At 42.7% G+C, this 15035-nt stretch overlaps 2 protein-coding genes across 6 annotated transcripts in view; both read right to left on the bottom strand.

Moving 5' to 3' along the window:
* Positions 1 to 14170, bottom strand: part of LOC139468176 (solute carrier family 22 member 4-like) — an 85792-nt gene extending 71622 nt beyond the window's left edge. For 3 of the 5 annotated variants that reach the window (XM_071249975.1, XM_071249982.1, XM_071249979.1), the window contains exon 1: positions 13924 to 14169. The gene's annotated coding sequence lies outside the window, so the exon portion shown is untranslated. Of the gene's footprint in view, positions 1 to 13923 lie in introns of all 5 variants that reach the window. The other 2 variants (XM_071249984.1, XM_071249983.1) reach the window with 1 other exon arrangement.
* LOC139467647 (uncharacterized) lies at positions 492 to 4780 on the bottom strand. The gene is made up of 4 exons (XM_071249171.1): positions 4632 to 4780; positions 3747 to 3805; positions 1510 to 1950; positions 492 to 1405 (listed from the first exon to the last, which is right to left on the bottom strand). The coding sequence occupies exons 1-4, from the start codon at positions 4778 to 4780 to the stop codon at positions 492 to 494; spliced, it is 1563 nt and encodes a 520-aa protein (XP_071105272.1).
* Positions 14171 to 15035: the final 865 nt, after the last annotated feature.

Raw genomic sequence — 15035 nt, 5'->3', positions numbered from 1 at the left:
GGAACCTTTCCCTGCGTATGTAAATACCACTTGTAATATTGTCTTCGACGTAACATCCTTTCCATGTGTGCAATGAAGTAACGCAGACAGATATCATTTTGAACACAGGGATAACAAATCAGAAACTGGTGAACTGTCAAAGTCAGAATGTGGGGAAGTGTGGGAAGTCTCAGCGGACAGGGAGCTTATAGTTAACAGATAATATGGTTGATTGTGTAGGTTAGGGTCACGCTGGAGAGCCTTACGTTAAATGTCAATTGACAGATAGACAGTTTAATGTTTGAAGTGTTGAAAGGAAGAAATATATAAGTACATAATGTCTCGTAGACATCTACTGGCTGTGTCTCCACTTGAAGTAGTCTCTTTAGACATCTACTGGCTGTGTCTTGAAGTAGTCTCTTTAGACATCTACTGGCTGTGTCTTCACTTGAAGTAGACAGATGGTTTGTATCTCTACTCGAGGTCTCCTCTTTAGACAGATGGTTTGTATTTCAACTTAAGGTAGCTTCTTTAGACACATGGATAGCATCTTTACTTGAGGTCTCATCTTTAGACAGATGGTTTGTATTTCTACTTGAGGTCTCCTCTTTAGACAGATGGTTTGTATTTCTACTTGAGGTCTCCTCTTTAGACAGATGGTTTGTATCTCTACTTGAGGTCTCCTCTTTAGACAGATGGTTTGTATCTCTACTTGAGGTCTTCTCTCTGGACAGATGGTTCGTATCTCTACTTGAGGTCTCCTCTTTAGACAAATGGTTTGTATCTCTACTTGAGGTCTCCTCTTTAGACAGGTGGTTTGTATTTCTACTTGAGGTAGCTTCTTTAGACACATGGATCGCATCTTTACTTGAGGTCTCCTCTTTAGGCAGATGGTTTGTATCTCTACTTGAGGTCTCCTCTTTAGACACATGGATCGCATCTTTACTTGAGGTCTCCTCTTTAGACAGATGGTTCGTATCTCTACTCGAGGTCTCCTCTTTAGACAAATGGTTTGTATCTCTACTTGAGGTCTCCTCTTTAGACAGGTGGTTTGTATTTCTACTTGAGGTAGCTTCTTTAGACACATGGATCGCATCTTTACTTGAGGTCTCCTCTTTAGGCAGATGGTTTGTATCTCTACTTGAGGTCTCCTCTTTAGACACATGGATCGCATCTTTACTTGAGGTCTCCTCTTTAGACAGATGGTTTGTATCTCTACTTGAGGTCTCCTCTTTAGACACATGGATCGCATCTTTACTTGAGGTCTCCCCTTTAGACAGATGGTTCGTATCCCTACTTGAGGTCTCCTCTTTAGACAGATGGTTTGTATCTCTATTTGAGGTCTTCTCTTTAGACAGATGGTTCGTATCTCTACTCGAGGTCTCCTCTTTAGACAGGTGGTTTGTATCTCTACTTGAGGTCTCCTCTTTAGACAGATGGTTCGTATCTCTACTTGAGGTTCCTCTTTAGACAGGTGGTTTGTATTTCTACTTGAGGTCTCCTCTTTAGACACATGGTTTGTATTTCTACTTGAGGTCTCCTCTTTAGACAGATGGTTCGTATCTCTACTTGAGGTCTCCTCTTTAGACACATGGATCGCATCTTTACTTGAGGTCTCCTCTTTAGACAGATGGTTCGTATCTCTACTCGAGGTCTCCTCTTTAGACAGATGGTTTGTATCTCTACTTGAGGTCTCCTCTTTAGACAGATGGTTCGTATCTCTACTTGAGGTCTCCTCTTTAGACAGATGGTTCGTATCTCTACTTGAGGTCTCCTCTTTAGACAGGTGGTTTGTATTTCTACTTGAGGTCTCCTCTTTAGACAAATGGTTTGTATTTCTACTTGAGGTCTCCTCTTTAGACAGATGGTTCGTATCTCTACTTGAGGTCTCCTCTTTAGACAGATGGTTTGTATTTCTACTTGAGGTCTTCTCTTTAGACAGATGGTTCGTATCTCTACTCGAGGTCTCCTCTTTAGACAGATGGTTTGTATCTCTACTTGAGTATCACCGCTTCCATGTGTGACCGTATCACCTGTATAGCTACAACAGTTTTCCCATGCGTCATGCGAACGTCAACCTAAGCCAATTTGTCTGATTTGGGGATGGGTCTGTAATGATACGGGTCGGGATCACTATGACGGCCAGAACGCCACTGCATATTGTCCATTGAAGGGTCACTGGACAGTACTACCGAGACAACATACAGGCGCCTTTTTTGGATCACACTAATTTTGTCTTTCAAAATGATAAGGCTCATGTCAAACGTACACGTCACGTTACTGCATGGCTACCTCCAGCAACAAACTATCACCAGAATGTAATTGCCTTGGGTCCTGACCTTTCGCTCACAGAGAACGTCTGCAGAATTCTAGAATGTTATTTTAGCAAATCTGCTGATACGAGGTATTCACTTTCGATCATTATAACTTTAAACATATAACACTTTTACAGGTGGATACCAACATGTGCACTGGCATTCAGATAAGAACGGTCCAGAATCATTCGTCCGTACGTGTGTGTCTATCAACTGGAGTGTTGCGTCAAGCATACCTGACACAATCAGAATAGAATCATCTTATCCACCACAAGACAATGTTTCGTGTTTGCCTTGGTACCTTGGTGTCGTGTATATCATTGATTATTTACCCTGGAGGCGGGAGAATTATTGGTTACTGGAACAAGCTGCACCCAAACAACTGTCTTTTCTCATTGTCTGCAAGATGCATGCTACCATTAACTTCGTGGTGAACTTTCAACAATGAAAGACATTTCGGAAAGAAGCATTTTTCTTAGCGTTCATTGTGGTGTTTTAAAGGCTCAGTTTGTTTCTGGTGGCCAACAATAACGCTAGCTATATATATTCGTAGAGTCTGGCTAGTTGAGCCTCTGTATTTACATCGGGTCCAGGCGACATACTGCAGTATAATTGCCTCCCTTTCTGCATGTGACATGCACATGTACATTGTCCTCTTGATTGCAACTGTTACAGTAACACACCTTGCCTGTATTTTGTAATTACACTGTAAGTTGTGCTGGACAGAAATGTAGAAACACCCCCCTTCACGAGAATGCTAGTTACGTCGCTACACAACAGTGATAGCAGGAAGACGTGTACTGGTGTCATGGAAAACAACTATTTGAAATGAAAGAAAACATAAGAAGTGCCAGCAGTTTGAGTTTTCGCGAAAAAGCACCTTGCAGCCTGGTCAGTGGAACCTGTCTGAGACGAAAGTTATCCGAGACTTGTAATTGCTGTTAAATCATATGACACGTAAATGCTAAGTTTTGACTGGCGTTTATCTAGCTCATGGATAAGGTTGTATACATGTGCTTGACTGAACGATAGGCCATAATTATAGAAGCCTAATATAATTTTGTGCAAATAACGTTAACAGCAAATACTAGAAACGCTGAGTTGAGAAAGTGTTCAACAATCACTGAATGTTGATATGTTATTTACTGCAAGAGGCAGATGGGTGTCACGCAATCATTCACGATAAGGCTTGGTAAGTAAAACATGCAGTAAGAAACACTGGCCGAGCTACACGAATACAATTACTTAGTAATGTCCATGGAGATCTTTAGTTACAGCCGGCCTGGATATCGCACAAGGAGAAAGGCCGGTAATTTCCTCGCTGATTCACGTGAGGTATTGTAGATTAATGTGCTTAATAATTCAGTTAGGCATCAACAGTGGCTAAACTGGCCTGTTTACATACATCTGTCCCCGGTGTTGCGGATGTAGACTATCAATACAACCCCCTACCCCGAAACAAAACATTGCATATAAACAAGGACCGGCACCGCCAGTCACGTGTAATGGCTCTGCAAATCAAAATGTACATTATGCCACCATTATCAGTTTTTGTGTCGTAAAATAGAAATCAAGCCAACTGTGATAAATGGCCCAGTTTGCCAGACGTGCATAGGATATCGATAAAGCAAGAACTTGATCGTTTTAAAGTTATAATGTGCATCATTTAAGAACGTGATGTATTACGTGAATTGACTGGTCCCGCGGTCAATAAACGTTCTTTCCCGGTGAACTGTCGAACGGTCGTAGACTTTGAATATCTCTCCGGGGACACCCCGAGGAGCACATATCTGTTTTGCATATACCAGTGTATGCCATGAAGATTACTTGACGTGCCTTCCTGTGCTGCCTCGTCATGATGACACACACAGGCGCTCGTGTCGATTTCGCGTTGTCAATAACAGCTGAAGACAAGTGTTTATGACTCAGTTTCGGACACTACTTGACACAACCATGTTCTAAATCCGTGTGTTTTACCTGCATGTGTATGTCATTAACTTTACACATGGTTGTTGGAGTCAGTTACTGTATACACACGCTTAACCACACACAAAAAGGGTTAAGTGAGTCTATTTATACACATTTTCAACAGCAAAAACTTTGAATGATAAGTTTCTGCCCGCAGGGAACCAGTTCGGCAGAAACTCAAAAGTACTCCTCATATTATATTACGTACTCTTAGGAAAATAGGTTTCCCAGTGTTGACGATGAGTTCATCAAGATTCGCTTCTGTGTTTGAAGAAAATGGATGTTCTTCCTTTAAAAAAGGACCGAAAACATGGAGTTGGCTGCCATCCACTAGGCTGATGTTGACAGCTATGTTGTGTATACATGTACCTCCTTGTGGCATGTGGCGTCATGGGCGTCAGCAGCACTACACGGAGCGCCAGCAGCAGCACTACATAGCGCGTCAGCAGCATAAGATTGGACGTCAGCAGCACTACATGGGGCGTCAGCAGCAGCACTACATAGCGCGTCAGCAGCATAAGAGAGGGACGTCAGCAGCACTACATGGGGCGTCAGTAGCACTTCACAGCGCGTCATCCATTTTGTTATATAAAACTATGCTCTATGCGAATAGATATTGCACTTATTCGATATCCAGTGCTGTCGTCTCTCTTAAGACAATCATGTTGATGTTTTTCCTCTACCACTTTGCCAAAATGTATGTCCATGATACTTTACTAAAGTTTATTTGCAGGATGAACAACATGAATGATCTTATAATTTTTCATGTTAGAATGCACATGAACTATCCATTACAGAGGCACATTCTCTTAAAAGATATATCAAAGGAAGCAACTCCTCCAAATTTTGAAATACTTCATTTGGGTGATGAGAAATTATCATATGGTACCAGTATTAAATAATTCTTTTCAAAAATACATTATAGCAACGAAACGGATCCTTCAATGATGTATTATACTTTATAAACGTTTGAACGCGGACATTTTTATGTTCTGTTTGCCATTTTCCACAGATAATGCATTTATAAATTTTATAAGATCGTCATGCCCTTGTGGTAAATTCACTGCTATAAATGTCAGTTGTTTAATATAAGTTCAATGTTACAATGTACATATTTGAAAATAAGATCACTACGCATCTCCATAATTACATGATCTGATATTCCGCATCGCCATGATCACATGGTCTGATATACATCATCACCCAATCTGCCAACAGAGGGCGCTGGTAAAAGCGGGCTTGACGGAAATAGCCGAACGTGAGATTAATCATCCCCATGATCACAAGATCTAATATATCCCATCCCCCAAACAGCCAATCACGCTCCTCCGTCAAGTACCTGGAAGCAGATATCGCGCAGGGGGAAGGAGTCAAGTTGCCACACAATAGTTGGTGGATCATTACAGGTGTTACTGCATGTTCATCTCACTATATACTGACTTCTCTACACTTACGTGTACGTGATTATGGGAACAATCAATTGCATCTTCCAGCTTGACTACATAATAAAACCTGTGTTGTGGAGAATACATCGTCATCCTCAGAAATTTCAACATACCTGCCCCTCTTTAGGACTCATATGTGTGAGTAGGTACACATATCTTTTGGGAGTTTCAGTATTGATAACCTTTCTGTTTTGTGTTAATAAGAGATTGATATGATTTGAGTTTTGATTTTCATAAATTGATAGAATTTCTTTAGCCAGTCTCTTTGTATTAATGCATTCGAATAGCGGACCCTCTTTCAGAAATAGAGTTAGTTTTGCGCTCGCTATTGTATCTCTTGACTTTAGGAGATCTACCACAGATAGCGGATCTCGCTGTTATTCTTGTTTTAACTAAGCCCGATCTGGGACATGGTCTTGACATTCCAGTACCAAACATGTGAGTAATGGCTTCAGCCTGTCAAACTAATCCAAATTGGACATTTTGTACCCATCGCTTGACACCGACATCGGGTACCCGGGTAATAGGGGTGTGGGTACCCGGGTAGGGTCGGGTAGTAGGGCTGTGGGTACCTGGTAGTAAATTTGGACTCGCCCCAGCCCCCATATGGTGCACTTTCTAGTGATGGAGCATATTGATTACCTGCCACACGGAACAGCAATGAACATTATGGTAACATATTGCGGAATGTGCGCCTGTCTACTAAGAAGAAGCGCCGTGGCAAATCCAACCTTGAGTTTCCTACATCATGATTCGGACAATATGTGCACCAGTTCACGCCAGTCAACAAATGCGGATTCGAAAATTGAAAAAGCACTTCTGTGACCAAAGATTTATGATAACAAACTTACTGCGGCTGTGGGGGATTGCTTACGGGACCAAGATATGACCATCTACGGACGAGGCATAAATGACTGGCAGACCATATGGAAGTATTAGCACTGCACAGAGTATCTCCAACCAATACAGTACTCAATACCCTTACCATGCGTAGCATATCGGTAGTACAATATGACGTTTGATGGGACATTTAGTAACCAAACCCTTCACACAGACGAAACGTTTATTTCAGTTCTCTGACTACAAAACACGTCTTCATTACAATCTAAACAACTACATACAACGTTGTAGCTTAAACAACATTTCACCCGAAAGAACGGAAGTACGCAAGTGTTTTAATTGAACACATACCTTATCATGCATTGAATCAACAGCATATTGATCCAATTCCAGTGAGTGAGATCACACGAAAGTCTCATGCATATTAGATAAGGAAAATAGGTTTCAGGCAACACACAAGTAAAGACAAGCTAAAGACCAAATAGTAGGGGGTATCTGCAGTGAAATCATTTCCTTGATATTTAGTAATAACCGGATTTACATAGAAAACCGTTTTTCCTTTAGCCTTAATACACTTATTCTACATTATAAAACCTTGAATGTCCTTGGGTTGACCTATGACGATAACCCCGCGTGTTGATGGTGACGTTACCGTCCCCTCTCAGTCGTGGATATTCACGTGTCAGACTGCCCGAGGAGGGAGTTCAGTTGTAGGTGGTGAGGTCAATATAGTCGACTTTCATATACAAAGTTTTATACTTTATATTTATGAAATGATGTTGTACTATATGTCAGGAGATAATCTCTCATCAAAGGACTTAAGCTGCAGAGGGAAATGTAAGTAACTTGAGACACACAAGGTTTGAGACTTCCCTCAAAAGCTATAGTAATAGAAAGCATGTCAAAGTCTGTATGCAACAACAAAGTAGCAAATCCGGATTCTGAATATAATTTTATTTCGTCAGTTATAGCGTTGAATTCACGTAATCCCCTTCAGCATATGTAATGCACAGGCAACTCCCAACGAACTCCACAAAGATGGAGGATGTGTTATTAGTGAGTGTGCTTGCATGCTCTGCGACATAAGAACAGTTATACTGTCTGACTATTATTCAGTCGTGTCTTCATTACTGCTAGATATGGTCAAGGATTACGTTCATAAGTTATGTTTCAAACGTGTGGATCCTCCGCAAAAAACTTCAATGTTGAAGTCCATTAGTGTGAAATGAACCTTGTCTGCATCAGCAGAACTCATCAGGAACTAATGCTCTCCGCGGTGTCGCCGTAATCCCTGAGCTTCACGAGTCGGGGAGTTTCAGCACACCGCGCAATCAAGCCTTTTCATCATGTAGCTGACTTACCATCCCTTTCATCATAGCCTCAAAGTCCGGTTGATCTGATGACGAGGGGGTGGGGGTGGGCTCACTTAAAGGTGACATAAATAAGCTTAATGACGTCAAAACAAATTCCGTAACTATCCGAGCCTGACTTACCGTAAACTATAGTGGTTAAAAACAGGTGTTCGAAACACATATACATTATAACTGACATAACACTGACTGACAACCTCACAACCCTGGTCGAAGGCGTAAGATGACCTGCAGTATTCTTTAGTCGGCTCTAAGGACATGCATGTGGTACTTGGGACGTTATCGGCCCAGAAATAGCTACATGATTGTCAGTGGGATAGTTTGCGTCACGCTCGTGAAGAACGGGCTAAGGTCACTACCAAGGATAGGTTTCACAACGCCTTTAGGAGTCAGAGAGGTTGCAATACAACCATTAAAACAGGCTTTCGCTGTGTCCCTGCAGTAAGATAGACTTAACTGTATCCCTGCAGTATGATAGACTTCTAGGCTCCATTCGTAGCTAGGACAGGTTGCACTATGTCCCATCAGTAGGGGGGCTCTATGTCCCATCAGTAGGAGGGGTTATATGCCCCATTAGTAGGAGAGGTTCTATGTCCCATCAGTAGGAGGCTGGCACTATGTCCCATCAGTAGGAGGGAGGCACTATGTCCCATCAGTAGGAGGGAGGCACTATGTCCCATCAGTAGGAGGCTGGCACTATGTCCCATCAGTAGGAGGGAGGCACTATGTCCCATCAGTAGGAGGCTGGCACTATGTCCCATCAGTAGGAGGGAGGCACTATGTTCCATCAGTAGGAGGGAGGCATTCTGTCCCATCATTAGGAGGGAGGCATTCTGTCCCATCAGTAGGAGGCTGGCACTATGTCCCATCAGTAGGATGGAGGCACTATGTCCCATCAGTAGGGTGGGTTCTATGTCCCATCAGTAGGAGGGAGGCATTCTGTCCTATCAGTAGGAGGGTGGCACTATGTCCCATCAGTTGGGTGGCATCAGGAGGGTGGCATTCTCATCAGTATTCCCATCAGTAGGGTGGCATCAGGAGGGAGGCATTCTGTCCCATCAGTAGGAGGGGTTCTATGTCCCATCAGTAGGAGGGGTTCTATGTCCCATCAGTAGAAGGGGTTCTATGTCCCATCAGTAGGGGGGGTTCTATGTCCCATCAGTAGGAGGGGTTCTATGTCCCATCAGTAGGAGGGGTTCTATGTCCCATCAGTAGGAGGCTGGCACTATGTCCCATCAGTAGGAGGCTGGCACTATGTCCCATCAGTAGGAGGCTGTCACTATGTCCCATCAGTAGGAGGGAGGCATTCTGTCCCATCAGTAGGAGGGAGGCATTATGTCCCATCAGTAGGAGGGTGGCAGTATGTCCCATCAGTAGGAGGGAGGCACTATGTCCCATCAGTAGGAGGCTGGCACTATGTCCCATCAGTAGGAGGGAGGCACTATGTCCCATCAGTAGGGTGGGTTCTATGTCCCATCAGGAGGGAGGCATTCTGTCCTATCAGTAGGAGGGTGGCACTATGTCCCATCAATTGGGTGGCATCAGGAGGGTGGCATTCCCATCACTATTCCCATCAGTAGGGTGGCATCAGGAGGGAGGCATTCTGTCCCATCAGTAGGAGGGGTTCTATGTCCCATCAGTAGAAGGGGTTCTATGTCCCATCAGTAGGGGGGGGTTCTATGTCCCATCAGTAGGAGGGGTTCTATGTCCCATCAGTAGGAGGGGTTCTATGTCCCATCAGTAGGAGGCTGGCACTATGTCCCATCAGTAGGAGGCTGGCACTATGTCCCATCAGTAGGAGGCTGTCACTATGTCCCATCAGTAGGAGGGAGGCATTCTGTCCCATCAGTAGGAGGGAGGCATTATGTCCCATCAGTAGGAGGGTGGCATTATGTCCCATCAGTAGGAGGGAGGCACTATGTCCCATCAGTAGGAGGCTGGCACTATGTCCCATCAGTAGTAGGGAGGCATTCTGTCCCATCAGTAGGAGGGAGGCACTATGTCCCATCAGTAGGAGGGAGGCACTATGTCCCATCAGTAGGAGGGAGGCACTATGTCCCATCAGTAGGAGGCTGGCACTATGTCCCATCAGTAGGAGGGGTTCTATGTCCCATCAGTAGGAGGGAGGCACTATGTCCCATCAGTAGGAGGGAGGCACTATGTCCCATCAGTAGGAGGCTGGCACTATGTCCCATCAGTAGGAGGGAGGCATTCTGTCCCATCAGTAGGAGCGAGGCATTCTGTCCCATCAGTAGGAGGGAGGCACTATGTCCCATCAGTAGGAGGGAGGCACTATGTCCCATCAGTAGGAGGGTGGCACTATGTCCCATCAGTAGGGGGGGGGGGGGGGGATTGTCCCATCAGTAGGAGGGTGGCACTATGTCCCATCAGTAGGAGGGGTTCTATGTCCCATCAGTAGGAGGGGTTCTATGTCCCATCAGTAGGAGGCTGGCACTATGTCCCATCAGTAGGAGGCTGGCACTATGTCCCATCAGTAGGAGGGTGGCACTATGTCCCATCAGTAAGGGGGGGGGGGGGGGGATTGTCCCATCAGTAGGAGGGTGGCACTATGTCCCATCAGTAGGAGGGGTTCTATGTCCCATCAGTAGGATGGAGGCACTATGTCCCATCAGTAGGAGGGGTTCTATGTCCCATCAGTAGGAGGCTGGCACTATGTCCCATCAGTTCTTGGTGGGGGGGGGGGGGGGGGGGGGGGGTTCTACGTCCTATCAGCAGGACAGTCCCTACAATTGTTCAGGTTATTATATAGAGTAGGATACCCCTGTATTTCATAACTATCCTTACAGGGTGTGTGTTGCATTGTTTTCAATATGGTACCTAAAGTGCACTGTAGACTAGCTGGCAGTCCATCAAGATAAATGCAGCTGTTGCTGTTTGTTCAGGTTCCTAAATCTGAGTCAAATTAGTATCCACTGTGACAAAGCATTCATGTTTTCATATGACGACATGTAACAGATGGGTGATTAGTATGAACACTAAGAATATGAAACCCAACCGAAAAGCGAAAAGCGACATCATGGTTTGAAGCAATGATATTGAGTGGCAGCCTACATACAGTGTTACAGTCAGGCCTCTGGTTTATGAATTAAACATGCGGGCCAGGAGCACCGGGGCACATATTACAATCACTTTTTAGTCAATCTGACACATTAGGGACTAATGCAGGACTTCCTGCAAGGAATCACTTTCTTTGCCAGTGAATACTAATCACAATCGTCCTACCTGTAACTTGAGGCGATGCTTCTTTACAGCAGCGGCTTATATCGATTATATAGAACTGACACATGTACCGGTAGTTCTACTAGGACACGGTCAAATCAAATTGAATTATGAGATTTCTTGACGTAGAAATATAAGAGAAAAAATATTGATGAAATTATTTCCTGATTAAGGAAGCTCTTGAACCATATGATGAGGCAGATGAATGAGGCTGTGTCTTCTATCAGCGGTTCATCAACGGTGGCAAAAAACCTTCTTTGATCTTTCATTTTCACACGGTACATTTTGGATTAATGCTAAATACATTTTGTGCAAGGATAAGTTAACAATAACTATAACTATCCTGCAGTGTAGTTGTCTTGTGTTGTGGCTATACAGCCACAGCTATACAGGCCATATGTAAGCCCACATACTGGACATCAGCATGGAGGAGACAAAATACTATCATCGACAACACACTGGATCATGAACATGATGAATGAATGAACGGGAATCTGAACATATATTCAGGGAGGTGTAGGCAACACTACGTGGTGCAGTATCTGAACCGAGCTACATGACGTAATGGAGGACACTATACAGCGTATAGTATCTAAACATAGGTGCATGGCTGTATAGAGGACAACAAAGTCTACAGTATCTAAACATGTAGACTGTAAGTGCATGGCTGTACAGAGGACAATGCCGTATACAGTATCTAATCATAGGTACATGGCTGTATAGAGGACACTATATTGTACAGTATCTAAACATAGGTGCATGGCTGTACAGAGGACACTACATTGTACAGTATCCAAACATATGTACATGGCTGTACAGAGGACAATGCCGTATACAGTATCTAAACATAGGTACATGGGTGTATAGAGGACACTACATTGTAAGTCTCTAAACATAGGTACATGACTGTACAGAGGACAATGCCGTATACAGTATCTAAACATAGGTACATGGGTGTATAGAGGACACTACATTGTACAGTATCTAAACATAGGTACATGGCTCTATAGACGACACTACATTGTAGAGTATCTAAACATAGGTGCATGGCTGTACAGAGGACACTACATTGTACAGTATCTAAATATAGGTGCATGGCTGTATAGAGGACACTACATTGTACAGTATCTAAACATAGGTGCATGGGTGTATAGATGACACTACATTCAAAGTATCGAAACATAGATGCATGGCTGTAGAGAGAATACTACACTGTACAGTATCCAAACATAGGTAAATGGGTGTATAGAGGACACTACATTGTACAGTATCTAAATATAGGTACATAGGGGGTATAGAGGACACTACATTGTACAGTATCTAAACATAGGTATATGGGTGTATAGAGGACACTACATTGTACAGTATCTAAACATAGGTGCATAGCTGTATAGAGGACACTACATAGTACAGTATCTAAACATAGGTGCATAGCTGTATAGAGGACACTACATTGTACAGTATCTAAACATAGGTGCATAGCTGTATAGAGGACACTACATAGTACAGTATCTAAACATAGGTAAATGGGTGTATAGAGGACACTGCATTGTACAGTATCTAAACATAGGTACATAGGGGTATAGAGGACACTACACTGTACAGTATCTAAACATAGGTACATGGGTGTATAGATGACACTACATTCAAAGTATCGAAACATAGATGCATGGCTGTAGAGAGAATACTACACTGTACAGTATCTAAACATAGGTAAATGGGTGTATAGAGGACACTACATTGTACAGTATCTAAATATAGGTACATGGGTGTATAGAGGACACTGCATTGTACAGTATCTAAACATAGGTACATGGGTGTATAGAGTACACTACATTGTACAGTATCTAAACATAGGTACATATGGTGTATAGAGGACACTACATTGTACAGTATCTAAACATAGGTACATAGGGGGTATAGAGGACACTACATTGTACAATATCTAAATATAGGTGCATAGCTGTATAGAGGACACTACATTGTACAGTATCTAAACATAGGTACATAGGGGGTATAGAGGACACTACATTGTACAATATCTAAATATAGGTGCATAGCTGTATAGAGGACACTACATTGTACAGTATCTAAACATAGGTACATGGCTGTATAGTGGACACTACATTGTACAGTATTTAAACATAGGTACATGGCTGTATAGAGGACACTAGAGTGTAACAGTATCTGTGTGAGTACATGTATATATATGTGTGTGTGTGTGTGTGTGTGTGTGTGTGTGTGTGTGTGTGTGTGTGTGTGTGTGTGTGTGTGTGTGTGTGTGTGTGTGTGTGTCTGTATAGAGAATGATGCAATACATGCGTCAGTAAAGAACATATAATACCGATTACTTTGGAGTGGGTGGGTGTTTTTAATTTGTGCGTGTAAACCTTGCCCGCCATTTATTACACTTCTCCACATTCCTCCACCTCCATGCCTGTGTGGATAGCCCAGAAGCGAGCTTGTAACATATCTGGAAGTATCAACCGGGGTATGACTACAGACAGATGCCTCTAATATTGGAAACGTTTTGGAAGACTTTTAAGTCTCAGAATAAGCTCCGTTTTATGTCAAAGCTATTACTCGAATAACAAATCCTACCATCGAGGTATACATTGTATATCTATTTATGGTCTAAATATCATGTATGCAACTTCTGTACCTTCCTAATAAAACAGATATGTCTACAGTCACCGTAGCATTGGTAGCATATGAAATAGTGTATGCATGTTCATTCGCATAAACAATAAGTGAAACATCGCTTACCTTTACGATTTGTCCTGATCCAAAAATTAACGGCCAATTATGTCGGAACGTAAGGATAAAAGTTGGCGGTAACACGATTATCGTGCCTCGTGGTATTCCAAACGCCAGCAGCTTGGAAAACGTTGAGAGCGGAGTATGGTATCACACATCGATTGACTACATAGAACACAGTGAGAGCTAGTAGCTAACAACTCTCACTGGAAGTCCTGCTACAGCTACAAGAAGCATTCTGAGAGGAACTCACTGCGCATGTCTCCTGCTCACAGTCTGTGTTGGAAAAGCAGAACCTTACATATCACTAGAATCTACTTCATGTCTGTACGCTATGTGAGTGTAACACGTGTGTTGTTAGGGAGAATGCTGCACACTCACAGTGGTGTTATTGAAGGTTATTGAGACTTGATTTCATACTTTCAAATATGAAGAACAATTGATACTTTGTTAATGCCACTTGATTTCATACTTTAATATTATAATAATATTGGGTACTTTATGAATGAGACTTGATTTCGTACTTTAATATTTCATACTTTCATTTATTCGATGAATGGGCAAGAAGCAGCTCTGAAACGCCGTGATTAAAGAATACAAGAAGTTGTTATCAATAGAAAGTGCCATGTATTCATTCATTTATTCTTCCAAATGCTGAAAAACTGTTACTTTATCAATGATACTTGAAGAAGAGGAAACACTACAGGGACGCCGTCAAACAATTTTGAGGATTGTGCACAGTTTATAATTCTTGAGGGCAATTGTATCATGTATATAGTATTAATTGTTATCATATTAAAGTATGAACTAATAAAATGTGAAAATGTTTACTTTTTTTGTGTTTCCTTTTGATGGGGGCGGCTGGATGTGGGAGAATGACGTAAGGGGGGTTGACCTAGGGCTAGATGACCTAAGGGGGAATAGAATAGGCAGGGGATATAGGCCGGGAGGAAAGTTGGCCGGGGAAGGGGGAGGGGTTGAAATAGGCCTGATACCCCGCTCACCATATAAACTTCTCTTACGAATTATGTACATTTTCGTTAAGAACTTCAACGACTAGTTTTCTTCATCTCTACAGTATAAATTGCAATGCACGCCAATTTATCACAAACAGGTAGAAG

This window comes from Haliotis cracherodii, unplaced genomic scaffold (assembly GCF_022045235.1).
Source record: "Haliotis cracherodii isolate W230 unplaced genomic scaffold, xgHalCrac1.p SCAF_2, whole genome shotgun sequence".
Classification (NCBI taxonomy): domain Eukaryota; kingdom Metazoa; phylum Mollusca; class Gastropoda; order Lepetellida; family Haliotidae; genus Haliotis; species Haliotis cracherodii.
The sequence above is the reverse complement of the archived record's forward strand: the minus strand, read 5'-3'. Positions and strand labels throughout refer to the sequence as shown.

Coding starts and splice junctions, on each gene's coding strand:
- LOC139467647 (XM_071249171.1), bottom strand. CDS start 4,780: ATGCTGCTGACGCGCTATGTAGTGCTGCTGCTGACGCCCCATGTAGTG. Junction 1,951..3,746: donor ATGCAATGTTTTGTTTCGGG/GTAGGGGGTTGT, acceptor ATCTGTCTAAAG/AGGAGACCTCGAGTAGAGAT. Junction 1,406..1,509: donor GTCTAAAGAGGAGACCTCAA/GTAGAAATACAA, acceptor ATCTGTCTAAAG/AGGAGACCTCAAGTAGAGAT.